The sequence below is a fragment of the Melanostigma gelatinosum genome, assembly GCF_949748355.1.
Source record: "Melanostigma gelatinosum genome assembly, chromosome: 3".
In the NCBI taxonomy this organism is placed as follows: Eukaryota; Metazoa; Chordata; class Actinopteri; order Perciformes; family Zoarcidae; genus Melanostigma; species Melanostigma gelatinosum.
The window spans coordinates 3,326,570-3,348,070 of record NC_136636.1 but is presented as its reverse complement, the minus strand read 5'-3'; the positions used below and the strand labels follow the sequence as shown (position 1 = coordinate 3,348,070).

General features: G+C 43.1%; 1 protein-coding gene across 1 annotated transcript in view; it reads right to left on the bottom strand.

The window, feature by feature from the left end:
* Positions 1–1,851: 1,851 nt before the first annotated feature.
* Positions 1,852–21,501, bottom strand: part of mtss1 (MTSS I-BAR domain containing 1) — a 40,052-nt gene continuing 20,402 nt past the window's right edge. The window contains 12 exon segments of the mRNA XM_079266375.1: positions 1,852–4,975; positions 4,978–5,994; positions 6,284–6,310; positions 7,397–7,547; positions 8,235–8,351; positions 10,198–10,276; positions 10,554–10,651; positions 10,973–11,080; positions 11,176–11,333; positions 17,745–17,819; positions 17,893–17,984; positions 19,059–19,143. Coding sequence (XP_079122501.1) covers positions 4,905–4,975; positions 4,978–5,994; positions 6,284–6,310; positions 7,397–7,547; positions 8,235–8,351; positions 10,198–10,276; positions 10,554–10,651; positions 10,973–11,080; positions 11,176–11,333; positions 17,745–17,819; positions 17,893–17,984; positions 19,059–19,143 — 2,078 coding nt within the window. The 3' untranslated portion in view covers positions 1,852–4,904.

The window sequence follows — 21,501 nt, the reverse complement described above, 5'->3', positions numbered from 1 at the left end:
TGGAAACAAACTTCCTGCTGAGGAAGCACAGGCCTCAGAGAGAGGAGGCGGCTACGACATCGCTCTGAACATCACCGTGACCAAGACGGGCCGCTATCGCTGCGTCGTCGAGCAGGAAGACATCGAGCACCGGGTTTCCTCTGACGTCTTTGTGCACATCAGTGGTGAGACGTCGTTGTTCACGTCTTATTAGCTTCAAAGGAGTTTAACTGTTGCTTTGTGTCGTCTGTGTGCTGAACATGAGATGCAGTTACATTTTCTTTTTGTGATGCGTTCCAGAGAAAGTGTGTGAAGACTCGTCGCCCATCGGATGGTTGGCTTCAGGAGTTGCTTTAGGAGTTGCTTCAGGAGTTTTCATTGTTCTTGCTGTGCTTGTATTTGTGAACACAACACGCCGCAAGAACAGTAAGTTTATATAAAATATTCTATCCATAATGTGCCGACATCAGCACAACAGATGCTCAGATAGTGTGTCGGCTCAATGCTTCTGCTAATGTTTCAGGTCTCAATATAGCAGCTAAAATATTGGCAACAACTAACAAACTATTTAATCATGTTTTATAGTTGAACACACGTTTGTCTTCGTTTTAAGAGTCAAATAGCTTCATTTGATGGAACAGTAGGTTTTAATCAGATGTTTATCATGATTCTGGAGATGCTGAGATCGTCATATGTTTGAACATGATTCATTTAGCTTTCATCTAAAGAGACCTACAATAAGTGAATTCATCCACAACACACAATATGAATATCAGTATGAACAGATGTAGAGCTTCTGCTGTTCTACAGTTAAAGGACTAGTTAACCAGCACAGCAGAGACGTTTGACACGTAAATACGAACGTATAAAAGTACGTTCACCGAGAAGTCAGCTGCACACGTTTTCACCGGGTTAAGATGAAATGACTTTATGATGAACTGTTCAATCAATGTCCACTAGTACCGGTACCTGTTTGAAAGCAGACTTTTAAAAGGTACAAAGAATTAAAATATCTTTGTGTGGATCACCAAAGTAATTCAAGTTTAAGTAAACTTCATGTAACATATACAATCATCTCTGTGCTGCAGGGCATCCTCGGCTGGAACAAGCTCTGCTTAACAAGGAACCCAGTCCATGTAAAGAGCCTCCAGGTCCGGCTCCTGAGCCAGCATAGCGACTGTGGCTCAGTGGAGAGCGGGTCGTCCTTCAGAGTGTCGGCGGTACGATCCCGGGTTCACCTGGTCAGTGGGTACATCCCACGCGTGTCCGTGGGAAGAAGCCCGCAGCCTACGCTTTGTGAATGTTGGGCCTTCTGTTAGTGCTGATGGGTAACCGTGCCAATGTTGTTATTGAGAACCTGAAGTTGTCCATAGTGTTGCGAACAATTTCAATTCAAATATATTTAAGCTACTAACACTTCTGAACACTTTAAATCATTCACCTGGTGAATGACTTCCTTTTAGCATTCTTTACTATAACCGTTTTTTACACACTAAACTTCATTACACTATGAAGTTTTCAAGCTGACCCTTTCATGAACCCATCCCGACTGCCTTTCGCTTCCTGGGCTCAATCATTGCCAAAGACCTCACAAGCAGGGGATGTACTGCAGCTACTGCAGCTACTGCAGAAGTGAGACCTGGAACTTTATGCACATTCCATGGACACAACCTTGAAATACCTGCGCAGCTGTTACGGCCTTCCTTTATAAAAGATATTGTAAATAACGTTTCGTAAATAAACATTTCTTTCAGTATTGTCAATCGAGTTTATTTTATTCATGTTTGTCCTTTTTTTCACTCCTGCATTACTTTTCTCAATAAACTTCTCAACATTCTTAACTGACTTTTCATGAAAATGTTTGACTGACTAATTGTGCTTCATGTTGCTCAGCAGGAAACGTTCATTTGCTTAAAATTCTCTAAAGCTCAAAGAAAGAAAAGTTCATCCCAGAAATCACTAAAAGTTATTCCAGATGTGTAGTGAGAGTAAATGCAGGACACAAAAACACAGAACCACCAGAATCAATGAATCATTATTATTGATCCCACAGAGAACGTCAAAAGATGAACAAGACATTTGTACATTCTGTTGGTTCATGTCGTCCAAACGTCCTTCGTACGCTTCTCATCCAATCACGGTTCAGATCCTCAAACAGGAAGTTCACTGCGTTTCCTCCGTTGAAGTTTTTCTACAAAAATATGACGAGTGACGACAATCGTGTCACATCTGATCAATAAATCAACAAAAATACAATCAGGATATGTATACATCTTTTATATAGATTTAGATCTCTCCCAGGAATAGAAGCACTAATATATACACACACACACACTGTGGGGTCCAATCAATCGAATATCAGAAGGCATATTTTCTGCGTCAACAATATTAACACTTGAATCAGGAAATCTCTAAATACACAGAAAAGTTTCTCTGAGAACAGACCAGGAGAGTTGACCAGAGACCGGACTGCATTTCCCAGAATGCAGCTGGCAACTCATCCAGAACCAGCAGGGCCGTAAGCAGGTCCTGAGCTCAGCTTCAGTAGAGACCGAACACATGTTCGATGAGAGTATTTAAGAAAAACACTAAATTATATTTAGTGTTTTAGCTGAAAACACTTTCTTTGAATGTCTTCTTTACACATTCAGGGGTTTTCAAACTTAAGTTTAAATTAATTGTAGCTAAATTTAACAAAAAGTACGTTCTTTAGCTTTTCAAATATAAAATATATTTTGATTTTGGCCGGTTCGGTCAAAACGAGACGTACATCTTTTGGGCTCTGGGATGGTTTTTTAACTATTCTCTGATATTTTATAGAATAAAATAGTTAATATATAATAAAAATAATGATTAGTTGCAGCTGTGGTGAGCTCCTGTCGTTGAGGTCGACACTCGGAGGCAACTTTGAGAGGCAACACGTCTTCTTCCGGATCTCAAACGTCCTTAGTCAGCGTGAAAGGTTTGGGAGACGCTGATTATTTATAATCAGGATGATTTAAGAAACATTCAAATTAATATTTCCTTCTTTAAGTGGACTTATAAGAACCTTTAAAGCTGCGTTGACTTAATTAACGCGCGTTGTCAGCAATGAGCAACAGAACGAATCAATCACTGATGATATCCGACTTCACGGCACTAAATATGTAAACGTGTGACGTCAGCGAGGAAAAGGAGGAGAGGAGCTAAAACATCAAAGAGATTCATGAGAATTAACAAATAAACAAATCTAAATAGTTGACCAACTTGGAACAGGACCCAAAATAGAACCAGCTGCTGGAGCCTGAACCAAACCCTCCCGTAGATAAATAGTTTCATTTAAAGTCAAACATAAACTCACCGTCCTGGACTCTGATTGGCTGTAAGCAGTTTGTTTTTTCTCAGTTCAAATGCTGACTAAGCAGATTTTCAGTGATTCTTCAGCTGAATTTAAACACTCGAACAAAGTCAATTTCCAGCAGTGTCTTTATTGAACACGTCTCTGTAGAAGCAGAAAGACATCGCAGCTCTTTCAAAGTAACTCAGAGACGACAGAATCAAAGCTCCTCCAGCAGATGTTGGGCCACATGTGCAACTGTGCAGTTTAAACTGCTGCAATAAATAATCACAGCTGAAACAATCACTCAGAAACTTTCACAACCTTCTAAAAAATGAATCGATAAAGAAAATGATCGATGGTTGAAGCCTTAAAATCACGTCAGCTCCCTGATGTTCTTAAATATCAAATTAAATCCGTCAGGGAATGTGTTTATTATTATTATTACGTGTTTCTGTGAAAGACTTGTGAGGATTATTTTGATCAGTTTTCGGGCCAGAACAAACAAGCCCTTTAATGTGTTTATTAAAGAAAGTTCTGAACTGGAAACGTTACAAAAATAAATGTGTCGTTGCTCTCTGATGTAAGTTAATTTAAACATTCTGTACCGACGGCTCTGGTTATTTATTGTCATCTTAACGTGTTCGTACCGATGCATCAGTGGCTCTCGTACAGTTTGTCCAATAACTCTCGGTCACAATTCTAAGATGAACGGTTCTTTATTAAAATAAATGTTTGTGCTTTAAAGCAAATATCAATATCTATAGTTCTGTGGTATCAGAGAGTTCCTCTACGTCTTCCAACACGTCGTAGTGTCCGATGTTACCGACAATAACCGTCACACATCTGGACGTCACCAGCTGCTTCTCATAGCCCGCTATGCTCTCAGCAACCATGTCTTAAACAACAAAGTTGCCTCTAAAAGTTGCCAACAAAATCGCCGCCTGCTTCTTCGTTATTATTCCTCTTGTGAACCAGCTCATTACTTACACAGTAAACCAGACATTTCTAATCCCGTTCCACAAACTGAAGCCCTCGGCGGCACCATTTGGCATCCCTGGGGCGGGGGGGGGGGGGGGGGCGCTGTGACTCGTCTTCAGTTCAAACGTCCGTACGGGGCACAGGAAGTGAGCAACCTCTCAGGTGCTTTCAACGCTGTTTCTGTTCCAACATATTTACAAACTAAAGACAGTTTTACTCCAGAGATGACCAAACCCCCCCCCCCCCCACACACACACACACACACCGTGGCTCAACCAGGTGACACAGCGGAGCTACAGGACTAATGACTAAACGCCACCCTCCTGGGAGTCGAGGCAAAAAGGCAAATCAAACACACCCGGGACCGAAAAAGAGGACGCGGGACACGAACAGCTTCCTGTCCGGCTCGTTAAGAAGCCTCCAAACGATCGACGGCTCTATCGGTAAGACTGGGTCACACAAACAAACAGTCTAAATGAAAACATGACCCAAAAGGAAAATGAAATGACAACAAAGTCTCAAAGAATTGATTCAAAACAAACTAAACGGGCTAAAAGGGAAGCAGATCTTTAGAAAATAAAATAAGACACGTGGAGTTCCAGCGATGAGTGAGCTCCACAGTTCGTGTTTAACAGGAAGTCTGTGCCGACGACCACGGCGGCCTCATTTGTGATTGGCTGGAGCCGGCAGGAGAGGGGCGGAGCGATCGTTGGTGAGGGTCCTTTTGAGCCTCACCGCTCTGATCTGGTTCAGCATGTCCCCCCCACCTTCCTGGGTCGGCGGCTCGGGGTACTGGTCCTGGTCGGAGGGCGGAGGAGCCTGGGGCTGGTACTGAGCGCTGTGGCCCAGACCGGAGGGCTCTGCCTGGGGGGCGGAGGCCTGGAGCTGGGCCTGCTGCTGCTGCTGCTGGTACAGCCTCTGTTTCTGCTGCTGGTTCAGCTGCTCTTGTTGGTGTTGCAGCTGAAGCAGCGACTGTTGATGTTGCAACTGTTGCTGCAGGTGCAGTTGCTGCTGCTGCTGGTATTGCTGCTGAATCTGGAGTTGCTGATTGTGCTGCTGCAGCTGATTGCGTTGCTGATGATGATTAAGATGTTGGTTGATGTGCTGCTGTTGCTGTAGTTGCTGCTGTTGCTGTTGGTGGTACTGTCTCTGCTGTTGCTGCTTGGCGTTGCCGCCCTCTGGCGGCAGGGTGGGCACGGTGGGCACAGGCACCGGGATGGGCATCTGACCCGGGACCAGCTGGTAGTACGGTGAAGAGGAGGGAGGCAGAGCGCTGAGGCTCTGCGTGGAGGTGCACAGTTTACTGTGACCTAAACCTCCGGCTCCTACGGCGGCCGGCACCGCGAACACGTTCTCGTCGCTGCCGCCGTTTCCTGCGAGCGCTTTGAGGGGAACCTGCGGCGTGCAGATGGGGATGGGAACCCCCCCGCTGATCGTGCCCCTGCGGTACGCCGGCTTGGACGACGGCTTGCGACGGATGGTCGCCGTGTGCGACGGCGGCTGGTAGGCCGACCTGCCGGAGAACTCGGGCTCGGCCAGCAGGCTGACGGTGGAGGAGGGCCGCTTGGACTGGGCGAACTTCCTGTACTGGAAGCTGAGGTCGGAGTTCCTCGGGATGGTGGAGGACTTGTCGAAGTCCGACTGGCCGCCGCCGTGAGAGACGTGGTGCAGGGAGAAGGAGTCGGCGTCTCCGTGGAGAGAGATGGACTCGTAGTCGACTGGGGAGAGACGACAGGAAAATATTAAGACTTCTATTTCTGATCCTGATGACGTTTGATAAGTGATTTCAGAAGCAACACACACACACACACACACGCGATGAGGAAGATGAAATAGACAATTAATGTTTTTGCTTTTCAGTTTATTTTGATTCCAAAGTCTCTTTCATTATTTAACATTGATTTATTGTGTTAGCTGTCAACAGTAGCAAAAGGATGATTTAAATAAAGGAAGTTAAGTTCAGACAGACAGACAGACACTCAAACAGACAGCTGGTCAGAGACCTACCATAGAGGGGAGGCTCTCTCCTGACAGCTGGAAGAGAAGGAAGGAAGTTTAGAAAAACACAAAACTACTGAGAGAACACAACGGAGAACCGGAGAGGAGAACCCAGAGACACTGAAGAACACAGAACGAGTGACGGAGAGGTCAACAGAGTCAATTATCATCCAAACAAAAACAGCAGAAACAAGAGGAGAGCCCAGAGGTTCAGTCATACAGATGATTTACTCCAAAATAAACATTCACAACATTTGTGCTCACTGTGTGTGTGTGTTTTCTGCTCACTGTGTGTGTGTGTGTGTGTTTTGTGCTCACTGTGTGTGTGTGTGTGTTTTGTGCTCACTGTGTGTGTGTTTTGTGCTCACTGTGTGTGTGTGTGTGTGTGTTTTGTGCTCACTGTGTGTGTGTGTGTGTGTTTTGTGCTCACTGTGTGTGTGTGTGTGTGTTTTGTGCTCACTGTGTGTGTGTGTTTTGTGCTCACTGTGTGTGTGTTTTGTGCTCACTGTGCGTGTGTGTTTTGTGCTCACTGTGTGTGTGTGTGTGTGTTTTGTGCTCACTGTGTGTGTGTGTTTTGTGCTCACTGTGTGTGTGTGTGTGTGTGTTTTGTGCTCACTGTGTGTGTGTGTTTTGTGCTCACTGTGTGTGTGCGTGTGTGTTTTGTGCTCACTGTGTGTGTGTGTGTTTTGTGCTCACTGTGTGCGTGTGTGTTTTGTGCTCACTGTGTGTGTGTGTGTGTGTGTGTTTTGTGCTCACTGTGTGTGTGTGTGTGTGTGTTTTGTGCTCACTGTGTGTGTGTGTGTTTTGTGCTCACTGTGTGTGTGTGTGTGTTTTGTGCTCACTGTGTGTGTGTGTGTGTTTTGTGCTCACTGTGTGTGTGTATGTTTTGTGCTCACTGTGTGTGTGTGTGTGTTTTGTGCTCACTGTGTGTGTGTGTGTGTTTTGTGCTCACTGTGTGTGTATGTGTTTTGTGCTCACTGTGTGTGTGTATGTTTTGTGCTCACTGTGTGTGTGTGTGTGTTTTGTGCTCACTGTGTGTGTGTTTGTGTGTGTGTTTTGTGCTCACTGTGTGTGTGTGTGTGTTTTGTGCTCACTGTGTGTGTGTGTGTGTTTTGTGCTCACTGTGTGTGTGTATGGTGTCCTCAGAGCAGGACGGGGTGGTGGTCTGGGTGCTGTATCCACTGGAACAGTGCAGAGAGTCCCTGCTGCTCCTCGGGGCGTCCGAATTCAACGCACCCAACGTCAACGCCAGCTGATCCCGGGCTGAGCAAGACTGGGGGGGGGGGGGGGGGGGAGAGACAGAGGAGGTGAGGTTATAAAGATTATTACAGTGAAGTTTCATTTAGAAATAACATGACACGTTTTTACAGAATAAAACAGAGAGGAGAGAAGATGTGAGGAAACAAGGAGAGAAGGAGAGGAGAGGAAAAGGGGAGTGACAACAAGGAGATGAGAGGATGAGAAGAGAAGAGATTAAAGGAAACATTGAAAGAAAACAAGAACAGGACAAAGGGAAACAAAACCAGGAGGGGAAGCAAGGAGAGGAGACGAGACAAGGAAAGAAGGAGATGATGAGGGAAACAAGGAGAGGAGACAAGACAAGGAAAGAAGGAGATGAGGGGAAACAAGGAGAGGAGACAAGACTAGGAAATAGGGAGATGATGAGGGAAAGCAAGGAGAGGAGACAAGACAAGGAAAGAAGGAGATGAGGGGAAACAAGGAGAGGAGACAAGACAAGGAAAGGAAAGGAGACAACACAAGGAAAGAATGAGATGAGGGGAAACAAGGAGACAGGACAAGGAAAGAAGGAGATCAGGACGGCAAACAAGGAGAGAGGATGTTTCCTCCTCTGGTCTTGTTTTCTCAGTTATTTGAACTCCGGCTTCAGTTATTTCGTGAAACTTAAAATAATTCTCTCCGTGTGTGTGTGTGTGTGTGTGTGTGTGTGTGTGTGTGTTACCTTCCCAGACGCAGACATGGCTCGAGCTCTCTCTCCGTGGTGGGGGGGGGCCAACAGGCCGTTCTCTGCCCCCCCGCGCCCCCCAGCAGCCAGCTGAGCGCCGGAGCCGACGACTTCCTGTCAAGAAGGAACCAATCAGAGTCACTCGAGTGTAAACGTCAACATAAAGTAGATTACAATAAATAAGACTTCTGTATTACACATTATTATTAAATCATATTATTAAAACCACTCAGTTGACCAAATTATTTATGGTAATAATAATGAAATGATTGTGTACTGATTATTATATCATTCCAATAAAGCCACATTGAATTGAGCCACTGGTTGAGTTCATCGCTTCATCAACACGACGACACCGACAGTGTTCTATCATTCTAAACTGAATATCTTTGGATTCTAAACCAAACGAGCAAATTACAGAAATGCTTATGGGCTTCTTTAGACATTTTACAGATCAATCGAGGAAGTAGTTTGCTATTGAAAATAACATAAATAAAGATGCGTTTGAGGTCATTTAGGCCTCGTTTAAACTCGTCGTTTCCAGTGTTTTGTACCCGGATGAGATTTAAGACTTTTATTTTATATGTTAATGGCGGTCAGTCCTCCTCCGGTCCACGAGGGGGCGGTGATTCATCTGAAACTGTTGGTGAACGCCCAAAATCTAAGTCCCTTATGACTGCAGATCATTCGGTGGTTGAACTGATCAGGGATCAGATAAAGACGAGACAGACAGACGAGTGTTAACGGGCTAAATCCTGTCGTGTAGAAACCGTTACATCTTTTGCCCTCAAGTTCATTTTCACACTTTAAAATGTTTTAGGGTTCTCATCAAACATGTATGATAATGTTGTGCGTGTCATGAGATTTCTAAATATCAATATTATTCTCATAAATACAGTGATAATACTTCTAAGAGCTTCACACAGTGGTGTTTAATATTTATTTATGTGTAGAAAGACTTTGAAAACAAAGATGCAGATCACAGCGTGAAGTAAGGAAATCAACTATTAATCAATTAGTGACGATCTATTGAATGACTGTAAAGACGGCGCTATAAGTGTTACCAAACATGAATCAATCCATCACATTTATACTCATATCCGCACTTAGAGACAAACACAAAGTATCAGAAGAGTCAAAGACACAAAGCGACAGATTCATAAAGATTCAAACGGATGTAAAAACACGAATAAAACAGAAAATTCACCATAAACACACCAACAACCAGGCAAACAGACAAAACATCATCACACAAAACACAAACATACAGAGTTTTATGGAAAAGGACCAAGAATTAAAATAACTTGAATGGGATGAAACCAGAGCTGGATTTAGAACGAGTGGAAGAAACACGAGGAAGGAAACGAGTGGAAGAAACACGAGGAAGGAAACGAGTGGAAGAAACACGAGGAATAAAAACGGTGGAACATGAGGAGAGATAACGTGAGATGGAGACTTTAAACCGATGGAGGACACAACGGTAAAAACACAGGACGGCACTCTGTTTGGGAGGAATGTAATCGATTTTGGGGGGGGGGGGGGGGGGGGGGGGTTTCCTCACGGTGGTCAGATCCCTGCGGCTAACGCGGCGGCTCTGCGCGGGGGGGTGGAGGCCGTGGCCGGCGGCGTAACCGTAGCGGCTGCCCTGGCGACTGAGGCGAGAGGGGGAGTTCCCCTCGCTGAGGGAGCGCCCGGCTTCATCACAGCCAATCAGTAGATAGGGGGAGGAGCAGCGCTACACACAGGAGAGGTGTCACGGTGAAAAGCTTTTATTTTGATTTAGATCCTCACAGCTGACAGTGTCATATTATAAGGGGGGGGGGGGTGGTGCGTCAGAGTGTGTTTTGTTATATATATATATATAGTATTATCAGAAAAGGTGTGTGTGTGAGTGTGTGTGTGTGTGTGTGTGTGTGTGTGTGTGTGTGTGAGAGTGTGTGTGTGTGGGTGAGTGTGATACCTGGATGTGTACTCCATCGACAGCACAGCTGATGGAGTCCAAGGAGGGAACGTGTCTCACTGATCCAGACTGGTACATACTGGAAAAACATAGACAAAAAAAATAGCTCACTAAAAATGTTGTAATTAAAATACACACAGGTGATCTGTTAAAACTGTGCACAAAGATCACGAAGTATTCTTAACTTTTAAGTTTCACGTTTACAGCTTTTAGAGACGCACTGAGTTTTACGAGCAACAACTTTTTCACGACAGTCGTGTTAAGAAACAAAGACATTTGGCTGCAAAACGTTGAATAAAAGAAGAAATGAAGTGTCATGAGTAGCCAGCTGTGGTGTGTGTGTGTGTGTGCGTTACCTGCTGATGCTGCTCTTCCTAGACAGAGTGTTACTGGGAGAAGCTGGAGGAGTCTGATAGCTGTAGTTGAAATCAGAACCCTTCAGGTCCAAAATCACCTGAGAAACAAGAAATAAAACACAAATAACGTGAATAAATGTTTCTCTGCCCCTCAATACTTCCTGTTCCTAAAACCCAAAGATTCCCACTGAAGACTTTACTCTTCAGAACAGTTTCATTTATCTAGTTTTTAATCAAACAGGAGGAGGTAGTGCGTTTGTTGAGGGACTATTTTCAGCGGCGGATTAATCCACATTTTTTTTTTTTTTTAATAGTTTTTGGACAAACTAAGAAAATATTTGTATGCGAGATAAAATATGTACCAGTGGTGGTACTAAAGTTGTAATATTTGGCCAGAGGGTGGAGGAAGAGGAAGGTACCTGCTCGCTGGCTGGTGGGAGTTTATTGGGCTCAGCTGTCAGGTTAGTCAGATCTTCCAGAATGGTCTGCAGGTGAGTAACCTCACCCAGCATGTTGATCTCATGGTCCTACACACACAAACACACATTCATCATTATTCTGGTTAAACAGGCTTTAAAGGCCACACACACACACACACACACACACACACACACACACTGACCAGTACGGGCTTCAGCATGCTGACGAAGCTGCAGTAGCGCGCTCTTTCCTCTATCAGCGCTCTGCACACGGCCCTCTTCTCCGTCTCCTCCAGGACGGCGTAGCGCACGTTGACATCCTGCAGCGCGCTGTCCAGCTGGCCGCGCACCTCGTCCTTCCCTACAGAGAGAGAGAGAGAGGGAGAGAGAGGGAGAGAGAGAGGGAGAGTAAAGAGCAACCACTCGTCAAGGACGCTCTAGTGAAGCGACCGCACCTGCAGCGAGGCAGAACGCTGCACCTGGTCATTCTATTGGTTATTGCACAAACACAATCCAAGAGCAGAGGAGGAATCTGAGAGCACACAGAAGAAGTGTGAGGAGAAGGGATGAGGTGAGGAACACACTCACGGCTGTAATACTCAGATCCTACCAGCAGGGGTCAGCGTCACACGGCTGAGTCTCTCTCTTAACTTTAAATATGCAAATGAGGCACTATCTAATGGTAGCTTATGGCAAATGTAAGAGAAATCGACAGACACAAATACACAAAGTAGTACAATAAACTCCTTTGTGTGTATTTAGGACGTGTTTTCTTTCTAATAGTCTGAAAGAAGACGTGTTATAGAAGCATAAATGGGAGCAGTGCATGAAAAACAACATTTTCTCCGGAGTTATCTTCCCTTAAATAATCAGAAATGAGACACAAACAGTAGCTGAACTGTAGCGGTCTGGTCTGCTGGATCGGGTCTGACCCCGGTGGGTGGAGGAGACAGACTCAGACCTGAGGACATGAGGACCTGAGGACCTCCCGGCTGAGGAAACTCCCACTGGATGTAAAAATAAGCTCGCAGGGCTGCAGCCTCCGCCGTGGTTTCACCCCCAGGGTTTCTAATCATTTAATGAACAACTTTATACTTTCACGTCACCGCATCTCAAAGGGAAATAATGTACGTTTTACTACAATACATTTAGTTGAAAGCTAGTTCTACTGTATTTTTTTTTTATCAACAACCAGTTTATAAAATGAGATGCAGTGTTTCAGGATAAACTACCCATATGTATATGGATTATGTAAAATGTGCTCCTGTTTGATCAGCTGCTTAATGCATGAGTAATGGTGATTACATCACACTGGTGGGAGCTGATCTGCTGCATAATGTGTACTTTCACTTATTTTATCAATTTACAAGAGAACAATTTTGATTGCATGTGTTTTACTTGTAAAGGTAGTACATTTACATTGTAGTATTGCTACTTGTACTTCTAGAAAAGGATCTGAATACTTCTTCCACCTCTCTGACACATGAATGCACTGTGAGATTTAATTGAACCGTCTTATTCTCAGACCTTCTCAGGCACATTTCTCTATATTTTAAGATCTTTTTCCACGAACACGGTGAAACAAAAATGGCTTTTTTTAACTTCAAGAAGCAGAAAAAAAAGAGACAGTAAATCCTGTGGAAAACAGCGCGAGGCGGTTTTTAAAATCCAAACACACACACACTGCAGACTTTGTGTCATAAAGCTCAACCTAAGCTGTTCACTCAGGTGTGTGTGTGTGTGTGTGTGTGTGTGTGTGTGTGTGTGTGTGTGTGTGTGTGTGAGAGAGAGAGAGAGCACAGAGGATAATTTCCACGTCGCTAACAGAAGCTCAGTGTCTGTGCCTCGGCCTGACGTCTGGCCTCTTTCTACGAGACTCTGGCTGCTCGCCACCCACAGGAACACAGAAAGGCTCTGAACTCAGAAGCTGCTCGGGGTCGACTCGCTCCACTCCGTTAGAAAAAGGTGAACCGCAGTTCAGACGAGCGGCTGCGTTGGATAACAGCTGGCGTTTGTCTCCAAACAGGATCAGAACTTTCAGAGCTCTGAGGAGTCTGACTTGGCAGTAAATGTTACAGAAGTGATGCGTGACGTCAGACAAAGTCTAAAGTAACTTCATCCTAAAGTTTATTGTGAGAGGGTTCTTTTCATGGAGCGTTTTTATCTTTACGATGGCCAGACTGCAGGAGCAATCCAGTTAATACGACTAATCGCTACAATAAATTAATTCATTCAAAATACGAATGAAATACTTCCATTAATACAGCATTTATACTTTTATATTCATACTTGTGTTATATATCGTAGCATTATGTACATCATTTTCCTTTTATTTTAAAGTCTTTTATCTATATTTCACACAGCCCTTTATTTGTATATTTTTTCTTATGTTTCTTTATAAGAGCAGATGTAACTTACAACTCGGTCAAACTAAAGCAGAACTACGTCTGGATAACTTATACAGCTGTGAACACTTTGAAGAGGATTCGATTTTAAACAGGCCCATATCTGTTAAATATATACACATTACTAAATGTGTTATTGCAAACAGAAGTAACAGAAGAGTTTTAGTCTGTGATGATCTAAATGTTGTTCCAGGTGTCTTTTGTTCTCACACATCTGGGAGAAAATGTAGAATTCTTTGGTTGATTTTGACCATATATATTAAGGTGAATGAATACAGACACACAAAGTGTGTTTGTGCAGCTTCAAAAAGAAAATATATGACGTTAAAATCAAAACAATCAAATTCTCTCAGTGCGAAACACGACGAGTGTGTTTGGATGTCTGTTGGTGGTCTCGATGAGGTCACAGATGACGGTGAACAGTCAACACAGATAACTGCTGCTGCAGAGATATTTAACGTGCTTCAGCGATACACAGTGTGTTTTTAATCGTGATGACTAAGACCCCCCCCCCCCCCAAACAGCAGCTCGCTCTCTGTTCTCACAACTCATGCAGCAGTCTACACCGTCTGCGTCACACACTGATGACATCATCAGGGACAGACCGGTGGGCCAGGTGGTTCACTCCTTTGTTTTTCCTCCTCTTCTTAAATAAAAATGGGAATTCCCAACTGCAACCAAAGGAAAAAGAAGAGGACAAAGATGGATGGATGATGTCATTATCTCTTTCTCAAGTGGTTACATTAAGGAGGGGAGGATGGAGGAGAGGGATGATGTCATGTGGCTTCTCCAGTGGAGGAAGAGAGAGAAGGTTTGAGAGAGGAAACAAAGTTGGTGTAGAAGAAGGTTAATGTCTGTATCATGACACACATTCGCTCTCCTCTTCCTCTCACTCAGTCTTCCTCCTCCTCTTCCTCTCACTCAGTCTTCCTCCTCCTGTCTTTCTCAGCGCGGAGTCGTTTTGAGCAGTTTCTATTCATTCCTGTCGCTCACGCTGAAATATCGAATGAAACAGCTGACTCGTGAAGTTGAAATTAGGGGTGGAAGGTATATTTACTAATCATTTGAATTGCAAGTTTTCTGCAAATAACCACGATGACAAAACCAAAGTAAAAAGATAAGGATGGTTAAAATGATGCCATGCAGTTGCTCTTCACCGTCACAAGTATTTATGTTAACATTTTAGGGGGAAAATGAAATATACTGAATATGTTTGTACTTTGTTTATAATTAGATGTGATTGTGTACAAACATACCTGTTTAAACAGGAATGAAATAATCACTTTAAGAAATGGGAAAGTGTTGCTTTCAGTTCATTTGTAGAAGAAGAAGAAGAGGATGAAGAAAGAAGGAGAAGACAACGAATAGCATGTTTGTCTTTTTTATTCCCTGGACTCTCCTCCCATCATCTCTCTCTGAGCATTTGGAGATTCCCTATCTGAAGTGGTTACGCACCACATAATGACAGAGCGCGCACACACACACACACACACACACACACACACACACACACACACACACACACACACACACACACACACACACACACACACACACACACACACACACACACACACACACACACACACACACACCAGATGTTTACTGGTTAAGTGTTTCCTTTCATTCAAACATTATCTATATTATGCTATGTTTTTGTCCGACAGATGAACTGAAGTGAACTGAGAAGAGACTACAGGAGAAATACAAAATCATTGAAGTCTCGTCGTAAAATCGGAGCTTTGTGAGCGTTTCAGGATCTGAAAGTTAACTGAGAAACTTGTGGAGTGTAATTTGCTCACTGCAGAGAAAACAATCATTTCAACAGTTAATCCACGAAAAAGTCCCTCGAAATAAAGAGACTGTTGTTACGAGTAGTTAGAACAGCTACAGCAGTTTAGCCCTCATTACCACACACACACACACACACACACACACACACACACACACACACACACACACACACACACACACACACACACACACACACACACACACACACACACACACACACACACACACACACACACACACACACACACACACACACACACACACACCACTGATTGGAGAGTGTACAGAAACGGTTTGGGTACACTCTGGATGAAAAAGTGGTGTTCTTATGGGTGGGTGTGTGTGTGTGTGTATCATTACGTAGATCATCTGGATAAACTGTCTTTGTTGACGTGTCGGACATCTTTTTTACTTTCTACACACTATTAAATAAAAGGTGTTTCACACAGCAGCAGCCGAGGCAAAGAGCGGATGTTTAAGATCAATTAACACCAAAATGTTCACGTTCATGCACGCTGCTTAAATCTGTCGTGATTAAAAACTCTCGATGATCGATTGAACTGAGAGAGAAAAGAAAGTTAATGAGACAGAAAGAGGAGAGAAAAAACAAGACACGTGGCAGAAAACATGTTGAGACCTTAAACCCACATCAGACATCGCTGTGTTTACCATGGGCGGGTCTGCACTGAGACTATGTGTGTGTGTGTGTGTACTGGCTACTTCTGTGTCTGACCATTTGCGTATTGGATTAGTTGAGCGTGAGGACGGAGAAGATATTTGTATAAAAGGCCTCGAGGTTTCATTTTGATTGTGGCGTGTGTGTGTGTGTGTTTGCATGAATGCTTGTGTGTGTGTGTGTGAGAGAGTGATTGTGTGTGTTAGCATGCATGAGTGTAGGTGAGTGAGTGTGCTTGCATGCGAGTGTGTGAGTGAGAGTGTGTTTGTGCGTGTTTGCATGCATGCATGCGTGTGTGTGAGTGTTTGCGTGCGTGAGTGAGTGTTCACTCACGTGTACACATCTTTCCGTCTATTTGATTACGGGACGGTGGTGTCGAGTACAGGGTGTAGCCATGGCAACCACAGGGTGTGTGTGTGTGTCTCTTTAATGGCGGGGGGGGGGGGGGGGAGCAGCCCAGGTGACTGCCTGGCAGAGTTTCTGGGTTGCTATGGCAACATGCCAAACTGAGTCAGTACGAGCCTCACAGAACTAAGTAATGATTTATAACAACTTTAATGACATTAAAGGTGACAAATGACCAGAAATCAGCTTCAATTGATATTTATTCTTTGATGTTCTTTTTGATGGTTTGAGTGGGAGATGAACACTACGACCATCTGGAAGCTATTCTCCTGTCCACCAGGGGGCGACTCCACTGGTTGTATAGAAGTCTATGAGAAAATGACTACTTCTCTCTTGATTTATTACCTCAGTAAACATTGTAAACATGAGTTTATGGTCTCAATCTCTAGTTTCAAGTCTTCTTCAATACAGCATGATGTTCATTTAGTACATTATGGTCCATTTAGAGTCACACAGACCATAAAGCAGGGGATGCTTTAGGGCGGGGCTTACTGTGATTGACAGGTGTCTACCAAAGACGTTCACTGGTTGCAAAAAACAAGATGGCGACGGCCAAAATGCCAAACTCAAGGCTTCAACGCGGCGCCTACGTCCACGTCTTATAGTCTATGACAACACCACGAAGGCTCCGTGGTCCAAACCTAAACAACAAACTTTATTACTCCCATCAACCTTGACAAAGGCAGCTCAAAATCCAGATCAACTCCTTCCGTTCTTACCTTTCACAATAAAAGCCATAGACAGATACAATAACCGTTTACCAGAGGGAACTCAAGTTCACTCAGAGCAAACTCAATAAAACACCTTAAAGTACCTCAGAATATACAGCAGTTTAACAAAGACAGACGCACAGACGCTGCTCTAGTTGGTCCTCTGCATGAGAGAATCTATTCAAAGCTTTTATTGAGAAAGTGCTGCTGCTGTTACAAATTCACATCGCTCCCAGTATGAATAGATTAGATGTGATATATTCACATTATCTTTGGGCTCTTGTTGAAGATGTCAAGTCACCTTCAAGTCCTGAGTCAGGCCAAACAAGTCCCAAGTGAAGATCAACAGCAGCCAGGTAAAGATCAACGAATTACTTTTTTAAATGATATTAGTTGTAAGTTTAGATTATGATCTCTAATGTGCTGAAAGTTAAATCACCAACTCTCTCCGGCTTTCAACACCAGACTAAATAAAACATGGAGGGTGGCATTTATTTTGAAAGGAACATATTTCGGAGGGAATTTTTCTTCCCTCGGTACCGACTGACAGGCGGCAGATCTGAAAACGCTGATCTCAGCACAATGAGGGTTAACTGAGGAGGATTATCTCAGTCTGAGGAAGGTGGCTTCTTCCTCTGAAGTACAACCAGATCTGCTCTCTGCAGCTTTTTAAAAACTCGTAATCTTCTTTTAAACGTGCAGCGATATAAAACGTGAAAGTTTAAATGCGGCTGAAAATCTGCTGGATGTGCGACGAAGGCGGCGCTGGTTGTTCTTCTTACCTTTCTTCATCTTTTTCTGTAGTTTGATGGTATCTGACGATTTCTTCTTGATGTCCGCTCGGGCCTTCTTGTACTCTAAACGACAAAAAAAACAGACGTCAGACACGTGTGTGTGTGTGTGTGTGTGTGTGTGTGTGTGTGTGTTTACCTTTAGCGTGGTCCTTGTCCAGCTGACTTGCCACTTTCTTCCACTCCTCCATCTTCAGCTCCAGCGGAGTGACGAGGCCTTCTGAGAGAGCTCTGAGACAAAAAGAGATAAAAGTCTGAATTAATCGTCGTGTTTGACCTCGTTTTCTTTTAATTCCTCCTTTAACAGAATATATAAAAGTACTTTTCCAGTGAGTCTTGGATTTAAACCAGTGACTCTCTGGTAGATTGGGTCAGATAATATTATTGTATTATTCATTTATGTAGAGCTGGAATTATCAATTATCGACAATTTTCCCCCCAATAACTGATTTATTTATTCTATAAATCTCATAAAAATGCCTTTCAAAATAAGAGAAGAGTCCAAGATGACGTCTTCCGAATTTTGCTTTGTCTGAATAACAGACCAAACGTACAATACAGCCACCGTTATTACATTTATAATAATATAAAAAAAACAGAGAGGCAGCAGACGCTCACATTTGAGAAGACGAGATCAGATATTTGAGATTTCTGCTTTATACATAAGTTAGACGAATAACCTGAATACCTGATGCCTCCTGTTACGCTTTCTAAAGGCAATGAGGCATAAAAAGCAGTTTTTTTGCTTTTTAGGGTTTCTAGTACTCGATTCTTTCCCAATTTAAGCAGATTTTATGTCAAATTTGTTTCTCTTGTGAAGCACTTTGAGCTGCATTTTATGTTATGACAGGTGCTGTATAAATAAAGCGTATTATTATCATTATCCTCATCATAAATAAATGATAAATTTATCATTATAATAAAGCTGTGTGGTGCTCATGTGTTTCTTAATTTAAATTATGACAAACTAAAAAATGAAGACCAGACTTTAAAAGTAAAGACTTCTTCATCCTAAACATTTTTCATGAGAGCTGTACATTGTGTGTGTGTGTGTGTGTGTGTGTGTGTGTGTGTGAGAATCATCTGACTGACAGCTTCTCTGATTACTGCAGGCTGTAATGCGCGCGCGCGCACACACACACACACACACACACACACACACACACACACACACACACACACACACACACTACAGTTGAGAGTAATTAGAGTCTAGTTCCCACACTGTCAGAGAGGTGTCATTCACACCTTCACCTGTCCCTAGTAAGCAACGTGTACGTGTGTGCGTGTGTGCGTGTGTCTTACGTGGTGAACAGCTTGAGTTTGGACTCGATGCTGCGGTGTCTCATACACATCCTGGTCAGCGCTGAGCCGATCTCTTTGGTGGCTCCTGGAAAACACCACCACAACAACCACATCAGTTCCTTTTCCAAAATAAAAAAGGATTTGTTTTTTTAAACCAATAACGTCTCAAAATAAAGCGCCCACTTTGTGACAATTTTAGGATTTCAGACATTTATTCCTCTTCATGATTTCAACATGTTGAAACATAATGTCATTGTTCGTTGCTTCATTAAGTGGTATTAAGGAGAATCAGTCTGATTGAGATCGTATGATGAGTGTTGAAATAATCTGTGTCTCATTTTGTTCATGAATTATGTAATAAAGAGAGCAACTTATTTCACAATCAGCCTCGTTAGTTGGCTGTAACATCAGGTTTCACACAACATTACAACAGTCGTCCTTACATAATAACGATATAATGCCACTTAATGAGGGAGTGATACATTGTGTGTACACACACAGTCTTTGAACATTTGAGACATACTGGATTTGAACTGTCCGTGGGAAGGATTAACCTGTAAGAGTATTTATTATTGGTTAAAGACTCTGGTGTCACGAAAGACACTGATCACTTTTCTCTTTATGGAGAACGTCATGTATGTATGTGTATGTATATACATATATACACACATACACATACATATATACATATATACACACACATACACACACATCAGTGGCGGGCCGTGTGTTTTATACATGGGCCTTCAGTGCTTCGTTGAACCACCTCCTAATAAGCTCATTATGACGCCACAGCTACGGTTAGTAACTGTTTCTTGGGGTGTAACAACACGTATTGTTATTAAACCGTTCGGTACGAGGCTTACGAACCGAACAATACCGTTGAATAATACTGGTGCATTTGGAAAATGCAGAAGCTTAAATTGTGGGAAATATAAGCTAATGTTCTTTCGGTGGAGCCACTGCGCTCAACCTGGCAACCCACCCGACGTCACAGACAACGTGCTGCCTGACACGCAAAGTATTAAACATATGATCACATGTCACACAGACAGGAAGTATTCATATTAAGGATTGTGCAGAATGTGACCCGGGAGTGGAAGCAGCAGGAGGACAAGATCTACCGGAGGGACGTTAAGATCGTGGAACTCTTAAAGGAGAAGGAGTGTCTCCATCAAAAGCTCACCGAGACCACCGACAAGCTGATCCACAAAGAGGCTGAAGTCCTCCAGAAGTCCTCCAGAGCGAGAATGTCTGAACCTGAACCAGGCAGGTTGTTTTGGTGATCATGACAACTGGCTGCTGCTGCTCCCACCCCCCCAATTAAAAACAAATAGTCTCATCAACCAAATATTTCACAGACCCCTTGCAGTACTTCCTCGGACCCCCTGTTGAAGACCTCTGCTCTATACCGCCACCCTTCCTTCCCTCTATCTGTCCTTCTGCCTCTCCATCCTTCCTTCCTCCCAAAACATCCATTATCGGCCACACAACGTGGCAGAGGGCGGCGCACACACACACACACACACACCAGGAGTGGTGAGGTGCGCTTGCTTTATTTGCCGTTCCCTCCCTGTTGCAGCTTTGAGCTCAGAGAACATCATTAAGTCTAGAACGGAGAACCGCAGAACACCGACATCAACCTAATGCAGCTAAAGTAGATGTTTCACAACGTCTGCCATGTGATGTTTAGGGAGGTCTTCAACGTCTTTCAGGCCAAGGACCCCCAAACCGATAGAGAGGTGGAGCAGGGACCCTCGACTATATATATTGTATAAAATTGTTTTATATTAAATGGGCCTAGTACCATGTGTAAACATACCTCTTTATTGTGCATTCAACACTAAGCTATTCAATAATACACAGGTTCATATATTCATGTTTTTATTTTAAACATGTGGAAGGTACAGTGAGTAGGGAGGCCGTGCCACTGCCATTCATAAACACACCTTGTCAACTGATACCAATGCCAACATCAGCATTGTCTGTCAATTGCATGATAATCATGCAAACAAGCTATTCAAATAGATGTTTTCATTTTAAACAAATGTGGAAACGAAAATGAGCGATGCCACTGCCATGCATAAAGATACCCGTTATCTTTCATACAATACTGAACTATTAAAATAATGGACACATTCATGTTTAGAGAAAAAATGTATATGTTATTATTATTATTTTTTTTAATTGTCTAATCAACCAAACATTTCGCGGACCCCCTGTTGAAGACCTCTACTTTAAAAGGTTCTAGTATTGGTACAGGCATCATATTTTACTTTTATCTTATTATCTTTTTAAATGCAGTCGAACTGGAACTACAATTAAAACAATAAAATCCAACTTGTAATGAATCTAAAATGTTCCTTTAATCGATGGTGTTTTCTTTTGAAGCTGCACTAACACGGTTCTGTATCTTGCATTCAAATGTTTTCTTTTTCAAAAA